This window comes from Macaca thibetana, chromosome 9 (genome assembly GCF_024542745.1).
Source record: "Macaca thibetana thibetana isolate TM-01 chromosome 9, ASM2454274v1, whole genome shotgun sequence".
In the NCBI taxonomy this organism is placed as follows: Eukaryota; Metazoa; Chordata; class Mammalia; order Primates; family Cercopithecidae; genus Macaca; species Macaca thibetana.
In genome coordinates, this window is record NC_065586.1 from 92,472,051 (window position 1) to 92,487,237 (window position 15,187).

The window sequence follows — 15,187 nt, forward strand, 5'->3', positions numbered from 1 at the left end:
ATCCAGGCAGGATGTAAGCTCCATGCTCTATCAGCTCTATCAGCTCACAGGAGAGAAGGGAGAAGACAGGCCTCCGAGTTCTTAGGTCATGTCCACCTTGAGCAAGTGGCATGAGGGAGAAGGCAGGGCTGCTGGGCTTCCTCCACTGCAGCATCCTCAGGCAGCCTTCCCTCAACACAACCCTCTAGGAGCTAGGCACGCAGCTGGCGTGGTGGCTGGCCACTGCCCCGCATCTCTTTGGGGTCTCTCACTCCCATCTGCCAACCTTAGGCCCCCAAGGACAGCAGGAGAGCTGAGAGAGGCAACCCTGAGCATTCTTGATGGTGGGCAGGCGTCAACTCAGTGAGACCCAAACCGCGGAGACCAAGACTCAAAGGCCTTACTGGATCCTGCCCAGACACTGCTCCTGTCTTCTAAATGAGTACGCATCCACTTAGAGCCTAAAGTGGTACAACCACTTTGGAGGACTCTCCAGCAGTACCTACTAAAGCTGAACTGTGTGTGCCCTATGACCCAGCGACCCCACTCCTGGGCACAGGCCCAGTGGAAATGAGTGCTCGTGTTCTTCAAAACACTATGTCTAAGAATGACAGCAGCAGCTTTATTTATCATAACCCAAACCACAAACTGCCCACATGTCTGTCAACTGAAGAACAAATAAACCAGGGTCCGTTCACACAATAGAATACTGCACAACAATGAAAAAGAGCAACACAACAACATGAGTGAATTTCAGTCACAGGCCACCTAAAAGAAACCAGACACAGAGTAATACAGACTGTACGACTCCATGCAGGTAAAAGGAATCTGTGGTGATAGAGGTCAGACCAGTGGCTACTTTGGGATGCGTGTTAACTGGGAGGGGTGTGTGGAGTCTCTGGGGTCTGGAATATTCCTTATCTTGGTCTGGGTGGTAGTCCCATGGGTGTGTACATATGTAAAAGTTCATCCTGCTGTATGTTTGAGATACGTGAAGTTCACTATTTTTAAGTAACACCATCAAAAATGTTTTAAAAATATTTTAACTACACACACAAGGTTACAGTCAGGTCAGCTTCTCTAGGCCTCCAGGTAAGAACTGGGGAGAAAAGTGTGATTAGACAGAGTGGTAGAATTATGCAAAGATGCTTCCCTTGGTTAGCGTTTAAGTAAAGTTCTGGATATATTGGTATTAAAAATAATTGAAAACTCCATTTACAATGTGAATAGACTTTCAAACCTTATACAAGACCTCAAAAATCCTAAGAAATGACACTCATGAAACAAGACACCAAAAAGAAACCCTAAAGTACATAACTGCTCCACCTTCCTCCCAGCCACTGGCGATAGGTCCCTGTGGCCTCCTGGCAATGTCAGCCCTCATCCACCCACCCCTGCAGGGAGCTTTGAAGGCAGGTCCCTGTAGCTGCTCGGGTTCCTCATGAACTGCAGGAGGTGCCCCAGGCACATGCCCACCTACCTCCCTCCAGGTTCCAGAGATCTTCCTAGATGTCACCACGTACATGAGCAGCCTGGGAGAGGAACTGCCTGATACAACCCTCCCCCGAGCACCATCCCCACTGTAATCGGCATAGTGAGGCTGCCCAAGCAGCCAGCCAGAAACCCAGCACCCCAACGGCACCTGGTGGGCTGCAAAGAGCAGTGGGAGAGGGGCCTCCACCCAGGCACCCCTGATTTCAAGATGAGCCAGTCATGCTCCTATTCATCAGAACCCCTACTGCCCAGTGGTCAAAGCCCAAGCTCATGAGCTCAACAGACAAGCCCTTCACCGTCCACCCCAGCTAACTTCTCCAGATGCATCTCCTGCCACAGCCCACCCCAAAGGGCTGCCCTCCAGTGACTTGCACCTTACCTCTGTTCCTCAAATAGAGTCCCCTCATACTTCCTGCCTTTGCAAAAGGCTCTCATTCCACCTGAAATGCCCTTTTTCCCACACAGGACTCCTCACCCTTCAAGACACCACACACGAGTGCCCATTCACATGACACCAGGCAGGCTTCTCCACTCACTCTCTGTCTTCCCACTGCTCATGGTTTCTCACACACTTGCTATGAGGTATTATGGTTATCTGTTTCCATTTCACTTGACTCTCCAATCTGGAAAGTGCTGAATCCTGAGGCCAGAGTCCTAAGAACCAACACCAAGCTCCAGCCTGAACCCTCTGATAAAGAGGCAAATGGAGATTTTCTTAGAAGAATCAGCAAACTTGGAAGCCCCAGCTCCACTGGTTCCAGTGGAGGAGGAGAAGTGACTCCTCTGATTTTCCACAAATAGGGGGGCATTGGACTAGCAGGTCAAATACCGATGACTTGTGGTCCACATCTCCCCCTGCTGGAGTCCCTCGTCCCTCCTGTCAGGGCAGGAGAAGGGAGGATGTAGTACCTACCTGTGCTGTGTCCAGTTGCCCCCACTGTTTGCTTGGTCCAGTCTCTGACTTTGTCAATGTGAAAGAGCTTCAAGTCATCTTCATCTAAGGCAATGTCTCCCCAAAAGACAGCTGGGAAGAAAACACATAAGTGGGTGAATTTATGGTGGAAGTCAAGAAAAATGGATTCACTAATGCCCCAAAGAGCATTGGGTGTTGGGTAGTAAACTTTGGAAAAGACAACCCATCCAATAAAATTTCTCCTTGAGCCAAAGAGATAGGGCTGGTGGAGGCAGAGGAACAGCAGGTATTAGTTCTGTGCATCAGAGCCCTGCGGCTGGGCCAACCGCCATGAAAATCCACATCCTTAGTCTGCAAGGTATTTTGAAAGGTCACCTGTCTTGTCCTCGCTCTAGGCAGCTCTGAGCAAAACTACCACAAAAAGACAACTGCTTCTTTCTTCTTTATGGTCCCCAGGATATAGAAGAAAAAGAATAATGTGATAAATTACACTGTTGTCCATAATTTTTGTTGCCCTTCCCTGGGAAAACATTATAGTTCCCTGCCCTATTGGTGTCAGGATTGGCCACACAGCCTGCTCTAATTCAGTATGAGCAGAAGCTTTAAGATCTAGTACATGATTCACTGCGTCCTCTTTGCCCTGTCCCAGAAGACAAGCAGTGTTCTAGATGGGGTTCATCTGGGTTCATGGGGATCACCCTATGTTCTGGAGTAAAGATGATGTATAGCATAGTGTGGCTTATCAGGATGGATATGTAGCACGGATTAAAATATGAAAACACTGTTTTATTGTCAGGGGGGAGGATGGATTTTTTTTTTTTTTAAGAGAGACAGAGTCTTGCTCTGTAGCCCAGTCTGGAGTGCAGTGTCACGATCATAGCTCACTGCAACCTTGGAAGCCTGGGCTCAAGCAATCCTCCCACCTCAGCTGCCTGAGTAGCTAGGACTCCAGACATGGGACACCACGCCTGGCTAATTTTTAAAATTTTTTTGTAGAGACAGGGTCTCACTATGTTGTGCAGTCTCGAATAATTCTCCTGCCTCAGCTTCTCAAAACACTGGGATTACAAGTGTGATGTTGTTTTCATAATCTTCTGAGATTCACGGGCATTCATTACTGGAACACAATCTCTGTATCCTCACTAATACAGAAATTGCTATCAGAAATAGTATGTTGTGTAACCAAAATCCATTGTCTTTGGGCCAGGTGTCAAGGAAACTGTTACCAGAGGCTGAGAGGAAGTCATCTCTATGTTATGCGGTGACGGTGACGAAGCATTCAGTCAAAGTGTTGCCTGCCTTCACTCGGAAGGCAGATGATGAACTGAATGTGCTATGGTTTCAAATGAAGACATGGAGTAAGAATGTTGATAGCGTGCCTTGGTTGTTATTAACTATGTTTGACAAGGCACTACAAGAAAGAAACGGGCTCAAAAAAATGACAATTTTTGTAAGAATGACAAAGAATAGAGAGTCCAAAACTTCAGGGTCTTAGGGAGTTGGAAGAGCTAACCTATTCTCATAACTACAGAAAAACAGAAGGCTGAGAACCTCAAGTAACAGAGGTTGATGAAAATTCAGCGTTGTAGTGTCAAGAAAGGCCTTTATGGAAAACCGGAAGGTTCTCTAAAAAGTAACTTAAATTTGTCATGAGACCCAGCAATTCAACTCTTAGAGATCTTCCCAAGAGAAATGAAAACATGTTCATACAAAGACATGTTCAAATGTTTATGGCGGCCTTCTTTCTAACAGCCCTAATCTTGAAACAACTTAAATATCCATTAGCTATTGAAATGGACAAACACAATGTGGCATATCTATACAACGGAACTATGTAGCAATTAAAAGGAACAAACTATAGACACAGGCTCCGCCGGGCGCGGTGGCTCAAGCCTGTAATCCCAGCACTTTGGGAGGCCGAGACGGGCGGATCATGAGGTCAGGAGATCGAGACCATCCTGGCTAACACGGTGAAACCCCGTCTCTACTAAAAAATACAAAAAACTAGCCGGGCGAAGTGGCGGGCGCCTGTAGTCCCAGCTACTTGGGAGGCTGAGGCAGGAGAATGGCGTGTACCCGGGAGGCGGAGCTTGCAGTGAGCTGAGATCCAGCCACTGCACTCCAGCCTGGGTGACAGAGCATGACTCCGTCTCAAAAAAAAAAAAAAAAAAAAAAAAAAAAGACACAGGCTCCAACATGTATGAATCTCAAAAACATCATGCGAAATGAAATAACTGTTGCCAAACACTGCATGTTATATGATTCATTTGATATGAAATGTCTACAAAAGGCTAATTTATAGAAGTAGAAATATTTGGCTGGGTGCAGGGGCTCACGCCTGTAATCCCAGCACTTTGGGAGGCCGAGGCGGGCGGATCACGAGGTCAGGAGATCGAGACCATCCTGGCTAACACGGTGAAACCCTGTTTCTACTAAAAATACAAAAAATTAGCCCGGCGTATTGGCGGGCGCCTGTTGTCCCAGCTACTCAGGAGGCTGAGGCAGGAAAATGGCATGAACCCGGGAGGCAGAGCTTGCAGTGAGCTGAGATTGCGCCACTGCACTCCAGCCTGGGCAACAGAGCGAGACTTCATCTCAAAAAAAAAAAAAAAAAAAAGAAGTAGAAATATTTGTAATTGCTTAGGACTGGGGGCAGAGACAAGGATTGACTGTAAATGAACATGCAGAAATTTGGAGGTTGCTGGAAATGCTCTAGAACTGGATTGTAGCTATGGTTACACAATTATAAATTTACTAAAATCACATGTACACTTACGATAAGCGAATTACACAGCATGTAAATTATACTCAAGATGTCTGTTAAAGAAAAAAAATTCAACCTTGTAGCAAGGACCAACCAAGATGGTACCTGGTAAATCCTTTCAGTTGGGAAAGAATTGTTCAGATAAAGAAAACTAAGAATATGTTTCTCTCAGAAGCTTCATAAGTGCAAGGTAGCAATAATTAAGTCTGGAGAGAGATAGACATGTTTAGAAAATAATTGTATGTGGCTATGGCACACACAGCTGAACCAAACAGATAAGAAGATGATTAATGTTGTAGAAAAGCATAGGACCAAAAAAAGTCATTAGCATGGCCTATAAGAGGCTGCCAATGTTTGACACTTAAAATGACATAAAATGACCCTTGGGCCCCCATCCTCGTATGGGAAAGAAACAGGCTGAAAAAGCTGCCCCCATGAAGGGCATATTCTCTGATGCCCTCTTCAGATGTGGTCAATAAGAATAAGGGAAAAGGAAGGGCAGGACCTCCCAGAGTGTGGAGCTCAAAGCCACGGAGGGAAAGTGAAAGGAGAGCTACTCGCAGGAGGTGGCATCAGGGCCTCATGAAGGAACCTTCCCCATCCTAGGGGCCCCTCGCAACATGTGTCCAGCCTGATTTCAGAACTGTTATGGATCAGTGACTGTTGTGCCTCCCAATCTTCCTGTTTCCAAATGGAAGTGTTTGTTTCAGTTATCCTGTCCCTTATCTATCATTGTATATTGAGTATGTATTTGGGGGTGGGGTGGGGAAGTATATGATTGTTTTAAAGTTCACAAGTCTCTGGATGAAGAGGAGTCACATCCTGACTTAGTATAGAGACGATCACAAGATCTTGGACTTGGAGCCTGGTACCATGACTGGACCGGACTTTGGGGAAAGGTAAGTATGTTGTATATACGGGAGGAGAAGGGAAGCAAGTATTTGTTACAAGAGGGGAGGAGACCTGTGACAGAGTCTATTATTGTTCATCATTTTTGCTGCTTCTCCTGGGTACAAATTATACTTCCCCCTCTCTCAGATGTCAGGCTTCACCATGTGATTTATTTTATTTATTTATTTTTTGAGATGGAGTCTCTCTCTGTTGCCCAGGCTGGAGTGCAGTGGCATGATCTCAGCTCACTGCAATCTCCGCCTCCCAGATTCAAGCGATTCTCATTCCTCTACCTCCCGTGTAGCTGGGATTACAGGCATGCACCACCATGCTGGCTAATGTTTTTGTATTTTTAGTAGAGTTGGGGTTTCACCATGTTGGCCAAGCTGGTCTGGAACTCCTGACCTCAAGTGATCCTCCTGCCTCGGCCTCCCAAAGTGCGGGGATTACAGGTATGAGCCACTGCACCTGGCCCACCATGATTTTTTTCTGGTTAATGAAAGTGAGGGGAAGTGACATGTGTCACTTCCAAGCAGAACCTGTAAGACCCAGCACATGGTTTGCCATGTTCTCTTTTCCCAAAGCCATAAGACAAAGAATATTCCAGAAACAGGTTGCTCTATCAGGCTGAGACACAGAGTGAAGATGATATGATCCAGGGTGAACATGTAACATGAGACAAAAACTTCTGTGGTTATAAAGCACGGATACTTAGGAATTATTTATTACTGTATCATAATCTAGATTATAATGATTGACACATACAGCCTTTGCAAAATGATCTGTATTCATGTTCTGGCTCTGAAACTTATTAGCTCTGTAACCTCGCACATGTTAGTCCACCTCACTGAGCCACAAATGATTCATCTATAAATAGAGATAATATTGCCTATTCTGGAAACCTGTTGAGAAAATTAAATGAGATCATATACCCATAAGTACACACACACACATACCATGGCACCATGGCTTTCTTTTTTTCTTCAATAGATATAATCTTACTTCAGTAGATGTAATCTATTGAAGGAAGAAAAATAAAATTTGTGGAGCAATGAAGAACCAAGCCCTGTACTTGACACATTGATGCTTTCCCTGCAGAGATCAAACATAACTTGAAATTTGAAACCCAAGTAATCCATCCAAGCTGTCCATATTACAAAATCTATAAACTGGCTCACGCTTCTCCCTGTACTTGGCACATAGTAGGTGATTTCCCCGCAGAGGTCAAATATAACTTTCGAAACTTTGAAACCCACGTCATCCATCCATGCTGTCCATACTGTGAAATCTATGAATTGAGACTCATGCTCCTCACAGCACTCATTTTTATATTTCTAGGTCGGAGTTTCCCAGCTCTCCGTCCCCCTTTCTTATTTAGTTACAAGCCACCAGAGGCTTTTAAAAGAAACAAATGTGCAAAAGAATAAAGTTGAATTCCTACTTCGCACCATATACAAAATTTAACTCAAAGTGAATCAATCAATGACCTAAATGTAGGAGCTAAAACCATAAAACTATTAGAAAGAAACATCGGCATAAATCTTCATGATTTGGCAATGGCGTAGATATAACATCAAAAGCATGAGCAACAAAAGAAAAAATAAATTAGATTTAATCAAATTTATAAATTTTTGTGCATTGTGATATTATCATAAAAGGAGGACATTATCAAGAATGTGAAAAGACAACTTACAGAATGGGAGAAAATTTGTGCAAGTCATATATCTTATAAGAGCCTAGAATCCAGAATATAAAATGAACTCTTACAATTCAACAACAAAAAGGCAACCCAATTAAAAATAAGCAAAGGATCTGAAAAAACACGCCTGTAAGGAAAAGATATAAATGGCCAACACATGAAAAGATGCTCAAAAGCATCAGTCATTAGGGAAATGCAAATCAGAACCACAATGAAGTACCACTTCACAGCCATTCGGATGGCTAGAATAAAAAATTAGAAAATAAAAAGTGTTGACTGAATGCAATAAATGTCTCTCAATTTAAAGCTTTTCTTGGGGACTCAAACTTTGTACAAGGCAATCTATCTGACAATTCCTTGAATTCTGACTGTCACCTAGAACTCCCTTGAAATGTGTGGGCAGGTTGGCTAGGTCAAAGATGATTTCCAGCTGCCTGCACTGAGCCCTTCGGCTTCCCACTTTCCTGAAGATTTGGCACAAGACAGTCCACAGTGCAGCGCCACTTTTCCCCCATAGAAAAAGTGTCCCATGTCAATTATGGCAATGGCAATGGAGGCAATCAGGAATACTTCTCAAACCTTCTGAGAAAAGAAAGAGAGAAGCAAGAGGGTGGGAGAAGGGAACAGATGAACAGGCACTGGGAAAAGCACCCAAGCCAAGGAAGTAATATAGTGGTCTTCCAACTTCTGTGTTCACGTGTTCCTAAATCATTTTGAAAAGCTACATATCCCTTTGTTAACCTGACACTTCAGATTTCTCACGATAAGTTTAAACACTTATTTTGCTCATGAGAAGAAAATAATAAATATTTTACAAGATGAGGATTGACTATATGTGGAATCAATGTTTCATGATATGGTTTGGTAAATAGGTTTAACTACCTTATGGAATAGCATGCTGAAACCTAAAGAAAACAAGAAAAATGTTAATCCTGGGTTTTATCCACATAGCTTGAAAAATTTAGAGGTCCAGGGAGCATTCTAGTTATACTTAAGAGAATCACTATCATTAACTACCTGACTTCAGTTGTTCTGAATTCAAAATATTCCCCCCTGCCTCAAGCATTTCCCTTAATAGAAATTCCTATAGATGAGAAGAGACAGAAGAGCTGCAGGTCTAAGATACTCTGGCTCCTCATCGAAGAAGGCTGCTCTATAACCAACCATTTCTCATTTTTCCTTTGACACTTGGGGGTTTTGTACACCGTGGGATTCCAGATGGGTGACAGGTAAGCCTCTCTTCCGTGAAGTGCAGGAAGGGCCACGTGCCAGCATCCTCCAGCTGTCTTAGTATAGAATTCTAGATGTATGCTTCAGAACCCAGAAGTTCACTCCCTTGAACCATCTGTAGACAGCACCCCTGCGAAGTCCAATTGCACACCGCAGTTTGAAGGCAGGCAGAGCATGGCAGAGGGGCCAAGCAAGGCAGAGCAGCGGGGGCCGCTCTGCAGCAGCCCCTTCCCAAAGTCAAAGGGCTGCTGGGAAACTCCTCCCACACTGTCCCCTGGGCCTGCTCAGCCTGCTTGGTCTCCACCTCCTCATGCCCAGTGCTCAGGTATCCTCCTGACACCAAAGGGTGGGAGCCCCAGGCTGATTCCCTTGCAGGGGAATCCTCCACAAAGGCACTTTCTGCCTGCAGTCTTCATATTGTTCACCTGGGGAGGCAGGCTCATTAAAAGCATGTACTTTTAAGTCAGAAAGACCGGGGTTCCAATCCCAGTGCCATCATTGAAGAGCTGTGTGACCTCGGGTAACTCACTTGGTCTCTCTGAGTCATGGTTTCCTCATCTGGAAATAGAGGTGCCTAGCTAGTAGAAGTGTGAGCGAATTAAATGACATGAGGTCTGTTAAGCAGCCGGTGCCAGGCCTGGCCTGTGGCAAGCACTCAGTGAACAGTGGTGCCACTCCAACCTCCACTTTGTTCCTCCTGGTTCCTGTCTCTCCCCCTCCCCCACCTGTCCTCATCCAGAAGACCCCACCCTGCAAAAGTCAACTCAGCTTCCATCATCAGTATTTGCCCTCCCACCCCGACACACTCTTTCCTTTCTCTGTATTCCTTTAGGACAAATGGTCTCAACCAGACAATATTAACCAGACAGTGGGGGCTAAATCACACTACTATACTCACCTAACACTTAATGAGGCAGCACACGCCAGGCATTGGCAGGGGTAGGGGTGGGGGTTGGAGTAGGTGGAGTTGGGGGAGGGAGAGGAGATCACGTTTTCTGTAATGCTTTACAGTTAACACTGGATTGTACATAGGCATCGCTTCTTTTAGTTTTTGCATCAACCTATATTGGTCTCGTTCCAGTTTTACCGATTAAGAACCTGAGACTCAGAAAAGAGAATGACTTGCTTGGGGTCAAAGGGCCAGCAAGCAGCAGAGCCAGGACCCCAAGCCAGGGTTCTTCCCAGTCCCCCAGCGGCTCCCTCAGCTCTTAGCATCTACTCAACTTCCCAGATTGTGCCAGAGTCTAAACGCCATGACGACAGGCTCCCATGTACATTTCACTTGTGAAATCCCATTTTATACTTGCCAAGGGAAGCCATCATATGGTGCTGTATGGGCCTAGCGGCTGACGGTAAAAGAACCTAATCAGATAGCCCCCGGCTCACGTCCTGCCTGGGAAGCCTTAGACAAATAACTTCACCTCTCTGAGTCTCAGTTTCTTCATCTTCCAAGTGGGAATAAAGAGTCATAGTATCTTCCACGTGGGGTTGTTGCAAGCATCAACTGAGATAATGTGGATCCGTGCTCAGCACAGAACTGGTACCATGCCCCACTCAGCAAATGAGATGGAAGATCTGCACCCTGCAGGCACTGAGGTGGCCAGCCATGGCCCACATCAATGTGATATGCAGTGAGCTAAGAGACATTTTTACAGGTTTGATCCCCTTGGGACGCACTGACTTAGTGCTTGCGTGCCCAGCCTAGGACAACCCTTACCCACAATAGCTGCAAGAGGGCGTGGCCTGGCCCTTCTGCAGCACCCACAGGAAGCCCCCATGGATCCTACCCCACCTCAAGGCTCAGAGAGCCCCTTCCCATGCCAGCCCAGGCTCCCATGCTGCGGTCCTGCAGACTCTTCCCTTGTGTTCTATAGATCCTACCCCAGGATCCCACAGACAGTTCCTGTAGATCCCACTCAAAGCCAGTCCAAGAAGGTCACCTGCTCTTCACTCAGAGGGGGCACAGCCCATGGCATGAGTCCTCAGCGCTGCCCCTTAGGCTCACAGATACAGCCTTCAAGCCAGAGTAGTGGCTGCACCCCAGGACACAGGTCTAGAATGTCATCTGGAGTCTCCAAGCCACCACCGCCTTCCATAGACAGCAGCATGTTCTGCAGGGGGTCTGAGTGATTCATTCAAGGTCACATAGTGAGTCATTTGGCAGAGTGAAGACTCAAGTCCAGGACCACTCATAACAACGGGGTCTGAACCAGCAGGGCCCATATGCATCTGGGAGCCAAGGATGGAAACCCCTGTGTGGAAGGAAGAAGAAACTCACCTTGATACTCTAAATAAGCCAAAGGCTGCCGAGGGAACCTAGACTCCTGACACAATGCGTTCTTCATAACAGAGGTCCTTCCATGACGTGAAATGTGTGTCTTCAGAGAGAAGAGCAGGGCACTAAGGGGTAAGTTCAAAACCAGTATAGCCCAGGAACAGCAAAGAGCGCTGTGACTAATTGTAATGTGCGCCACGGGCATGAGTGCACAGGGCAACCCTTGTGGCACACATTTGCCATCCTTGCCTTCCTCGTTAAGAAGGAAATCAGGGTAATGCTGCTGCAGGAGAGAAACCAGTAGTTTGGTATCAAAGCAGCTGCTCTTCTAGAAAACCTAAAAGAATAAACTGAAGTAATCCCAAGCCAGGTGCAGTGGCTCACTTGTAATCCCAACACTTTGGGAGGCCAAGGTGGGAAGATCACCTGAGCACAGGAGTTTGAGACCAGCCTGGGCAACAAAGTGAGACGCCTGTCTCTACCAAAAAATCAAAACATTAGCTGGGCATGGTGGCACACCCCGGTGGCCCCAGCTACATGGGAGACTGAGGCAGGAGGATCACTTGAATCCAGGAGGTGGAGGCTACAGTGAGCCATGATGATGTCTCTGCACTCCAGCCTGGGCAACAGGGCGAAACCCTGTCAGAAGAGCAGAGGGGAGGGGAGGGGAGGGGAGGGGAGGGGAGGGGAGGGGAGGGGAGGGGAGGGGAGGGGAGGGGAGGGGAGGGGAGGGAAGGGAAGGGAAGGGAAGGGAAGGGAAAGAAGGAAGGAAGGAAGGAAGGAAGGAAGGAAGGGAAGGAAGGAAGGAAGGAAGGAAGGAAGGAAGGAAGGAAGGAAGGAAGGAAAGAAAGAAAGAAAGAAAGAAAGAAAGAAAGAAAGAAAGAAAGAAAGAAAGAAAGAAAGAAAGAAAGAAAGAAAGAAAGAAAGAAAGAGAAAGAAAGAAAGAGAGAGAGAAGGAAGGAAGGAAGAAAGAAAGGAAGAAAGAAAGAAAAGAAAGAAAAGAAAGAAAGAAAGAAAGAAAGAAAAGAAAGAAAAGAAAGAAAGAAAGAAAGAAAGAAAGAAAGGAAGAAAGGAAGGAAGAAAGAAGGGAGGGAGGGAGGGAGGGAGGGAAGGAGGGAGGGAGGGAGGGAGCAATCCCATCAACATGGTACCTGCTAACCACTTGTGGTTATTGGGCATTGAAATGTGATTAATATGATTGAGGAACTGAATTTTACATTTTATTTCCTTTTAATTAAATTTTAAATTGTCACATGTGGCTAGCTATATTATAAACATAATATAAATAATACAAATTATAAATGATATAATACAAACTACTATATATTACTTATAAAATAAAATCATATAAAAATTCTATTTAAAATAACATATCTAAGCAGGGCACAGTGGCTCACACCTGTAATCCTAGCACTTTGGGAGGCCAAGGTGGGTGAATCACTTGAGGTCAGGAGTTCAAGACTAGCCTGGCCAACATGGTGACACCCTGTCTCTACTAAAAATACAAAAATTAGCCAGGCGTGGTTGCACATGCCTGTAGTCCCAGCTACTTGGGAGGCTGAGGCAGGAGAATCACTTGAACCCAGGAGGTGGAGGTTACAGTGAGCTGAGATTGTACCACTGCACTCCAGCCTGGGTGACAGAGTGAGACTCTGTCTCAAAAAAAATGAAAATAATTGGAAAAAAAGTTAAAATGACACAGCTAGGAACAACCTGGATGACAAAAATGTGTTACTAAGTCAAGAAATGTAAAATCCTACAAAAGCTATAAAAAGTGACTGACATGAAAGTTGAGACATGTTTCTGGTAAGAAAGACCATTAAAGAACCATTAACTCTTTCCAAATGAATGTGTGCGTTTAATACACTTCAATCGAAATCCCAATCTTTTTTATATTACTGGCAAGGTGATATTAATGTTAATCTGCACAATCAGGTGAGAACAGCTGAGAAAAAGAGTACCAAAGGAGGCCTGGCTTCATTAGACAGTCTGCAATGGAGAATCATTTGAAAGCAGTTCCTAGATTATATCTAATAAAACTTATATGGGATAAAACAGGTCGTGCACATTTCTGAAAAGTAGGGAACTAAGCAATGAATGATGTTGAAGCAAACGGGTTACCTCTTTGAGGAAAAATCAGTTGGCTTTGAACCTTATACTACACACCAAAATTAACGCCAAATAAATAAAAAATTAAATCAACGAGTGGACTGAACAATACTTAGAAGCAAATGAGTTATGTCTATGGATTCAACACACAAAGTTATTGAATTCTTACCAAAAGGCAAAGAGAAAACTTTCAAAGTATTCCCATCACCTCTTCCACTACCAATCCCAGCTATTCAAGGTGTAATCCATAGACCAGCAGCGTCAACATTATCTTGGAGCTCGACAGAAATACAGAATCTCAGAGCCCACCTCAGACTTGCTGGGTCAAAATCTGCATGTTAACATCCCTCAAGGGAATCGGGTGCACCTGGAGTTGGAGAAGCACTGACCCAAGGCACCAGGGACTCTGTTTCCAACTATGACCCTGGGGTCATGGGCTCCCCTCCGCCTCTCTGTGTTCGACATGGCCGTAGTGAAGAGGGTAGGCAGGGCAATTCTTTACAGGGATGTAGAACTTGAACATGTGGGCCGCAGGAAGCATTTAAAATGCACATCCAGCTGGGCGTGGTGGCTCTCACCTGTAATCCCAGCACTTTGGGAGGCCGGGGCAGGCGAATCACCTGAGGTCAGGAGTTCCAGACCAGCGTGGCCAATATGGTGAAATCCATCTCTACTAAAAGTACAAAAAATTAGCTGGGCGTGGTGGTGGGCATCTGTAATCCCAGCTACTCGGGAGGCTGAGGCAGGAAAATTGCTTGAATCCGGGAGGCGGAGGTTGCAGTGAGCCGAGATTGCACCATTGCACTCTAGCCTGGGCAACAAAAGCAAAACCCTGTGTTTTTTTTTTTTTTTAAAAAAAAAAAAAAAAAAAAAAAAAAAAAGGCACATCCTTGAAAATACCCTCAAGCTCCAGTCTTGGCTACCCCACCGGAGCTTCAACCTGCAATTGAGGGACTCACCACCAGGTGGTAGTGTTTTCTCATGAAGCTCTGGCTAGTAAATTATGAAGTACAATAGGAAAAATGTCTTTTGGAAATCAAAAAATTGAAATCTTTATAAATTAGTCAAATACAGTCTTAAAGCTGTTATGTAATAAATTTGGAAATGTAAAAGGACTAGCATTAAAGACGCTTTCTAATGATACCTAATCCATCAGTGGTATGCTGCTATTTAATAATTGGCTGGGGTTCAGGAGAGCTTTGGTTTGTGCTGTTTGCTGATTTCCCTGTGTAAATGCTCCCACTGTGACTGATTTCAGGTCACTGAACATGGAGTTGGGAAAAGGTGTGCACAGTCGGGCGTCACAAGTAGGTAGCTGTCAGCTCCAGGCCACTGCAGTAAGGTCAGTAAGTACCTATAAAGTACCTCACAGTTTCTGAAGTTCTGTTATGTTACCCATCTGATGTCATGTGTGTGCCTGATTTTGAGGTCTGCAAAAGATGACCATGATCTGAGCCTTGCAGGGAAAGGCTCATTCCTGCAGCTCCCATCCAAGATTTGCACAGCACAGATCTTGCCCTGGCTGTCTTATCTCCATAGACAGCAGAAGCATGCAGCACTCACTGTGTCCCTGGGACCAGGCTGAATGTCCTCTACATATTACCACAATCTGTCCTCTCACCAGTTTCAAGGGGAAGTCATTCTTGTTCCCTTTTTATAGAAGGGAGAGAAAAAAAAGGCCATGAGGGAGGTAGGAATTGGCCAAGGTCATGCAGGCAGGAAGAAGCTGCACAGGTTTTCTGAGTCAACACAAGTCTCTCTGATTCCAAAATCAGATCCCTGCTAGGCGCCGTGTCTCATGCCTGTAATCCCAGCACTTTGGGAGACCGAGCG

At 45.3% G+C, this 15,187-nt stretch overlaps 2 protein-coding genes across 2 annotated transcripts in view; one reads left to right on the forward strand and one right to left on the reverse strand.

Annotated features, from left to right (window-relative positions):
* TLL2 (tolloid like 2) overlaps positions 1-15,187 on the reverse strand; it is a 145,436-nt gene that overhangs the window by 109,146 nt on the left and 21,103 nt on the right. The window contains 1 exon segment of the mRNA XM_050802867.1: positions 2,387-2,497. Coding sequence (XP_050658824.1) covers positions 2,387-2,497 — 111 coding nt within the window.
* PGAM1 (phosphoglycerate mutase 1) overlaps positions 1-15,187 on the forward strand; it is a 1,080,404-nt gene that overhangs the window by 80,920 nt on the left and 984,297 nt on the right. The window lies entirely within an intron of this gene.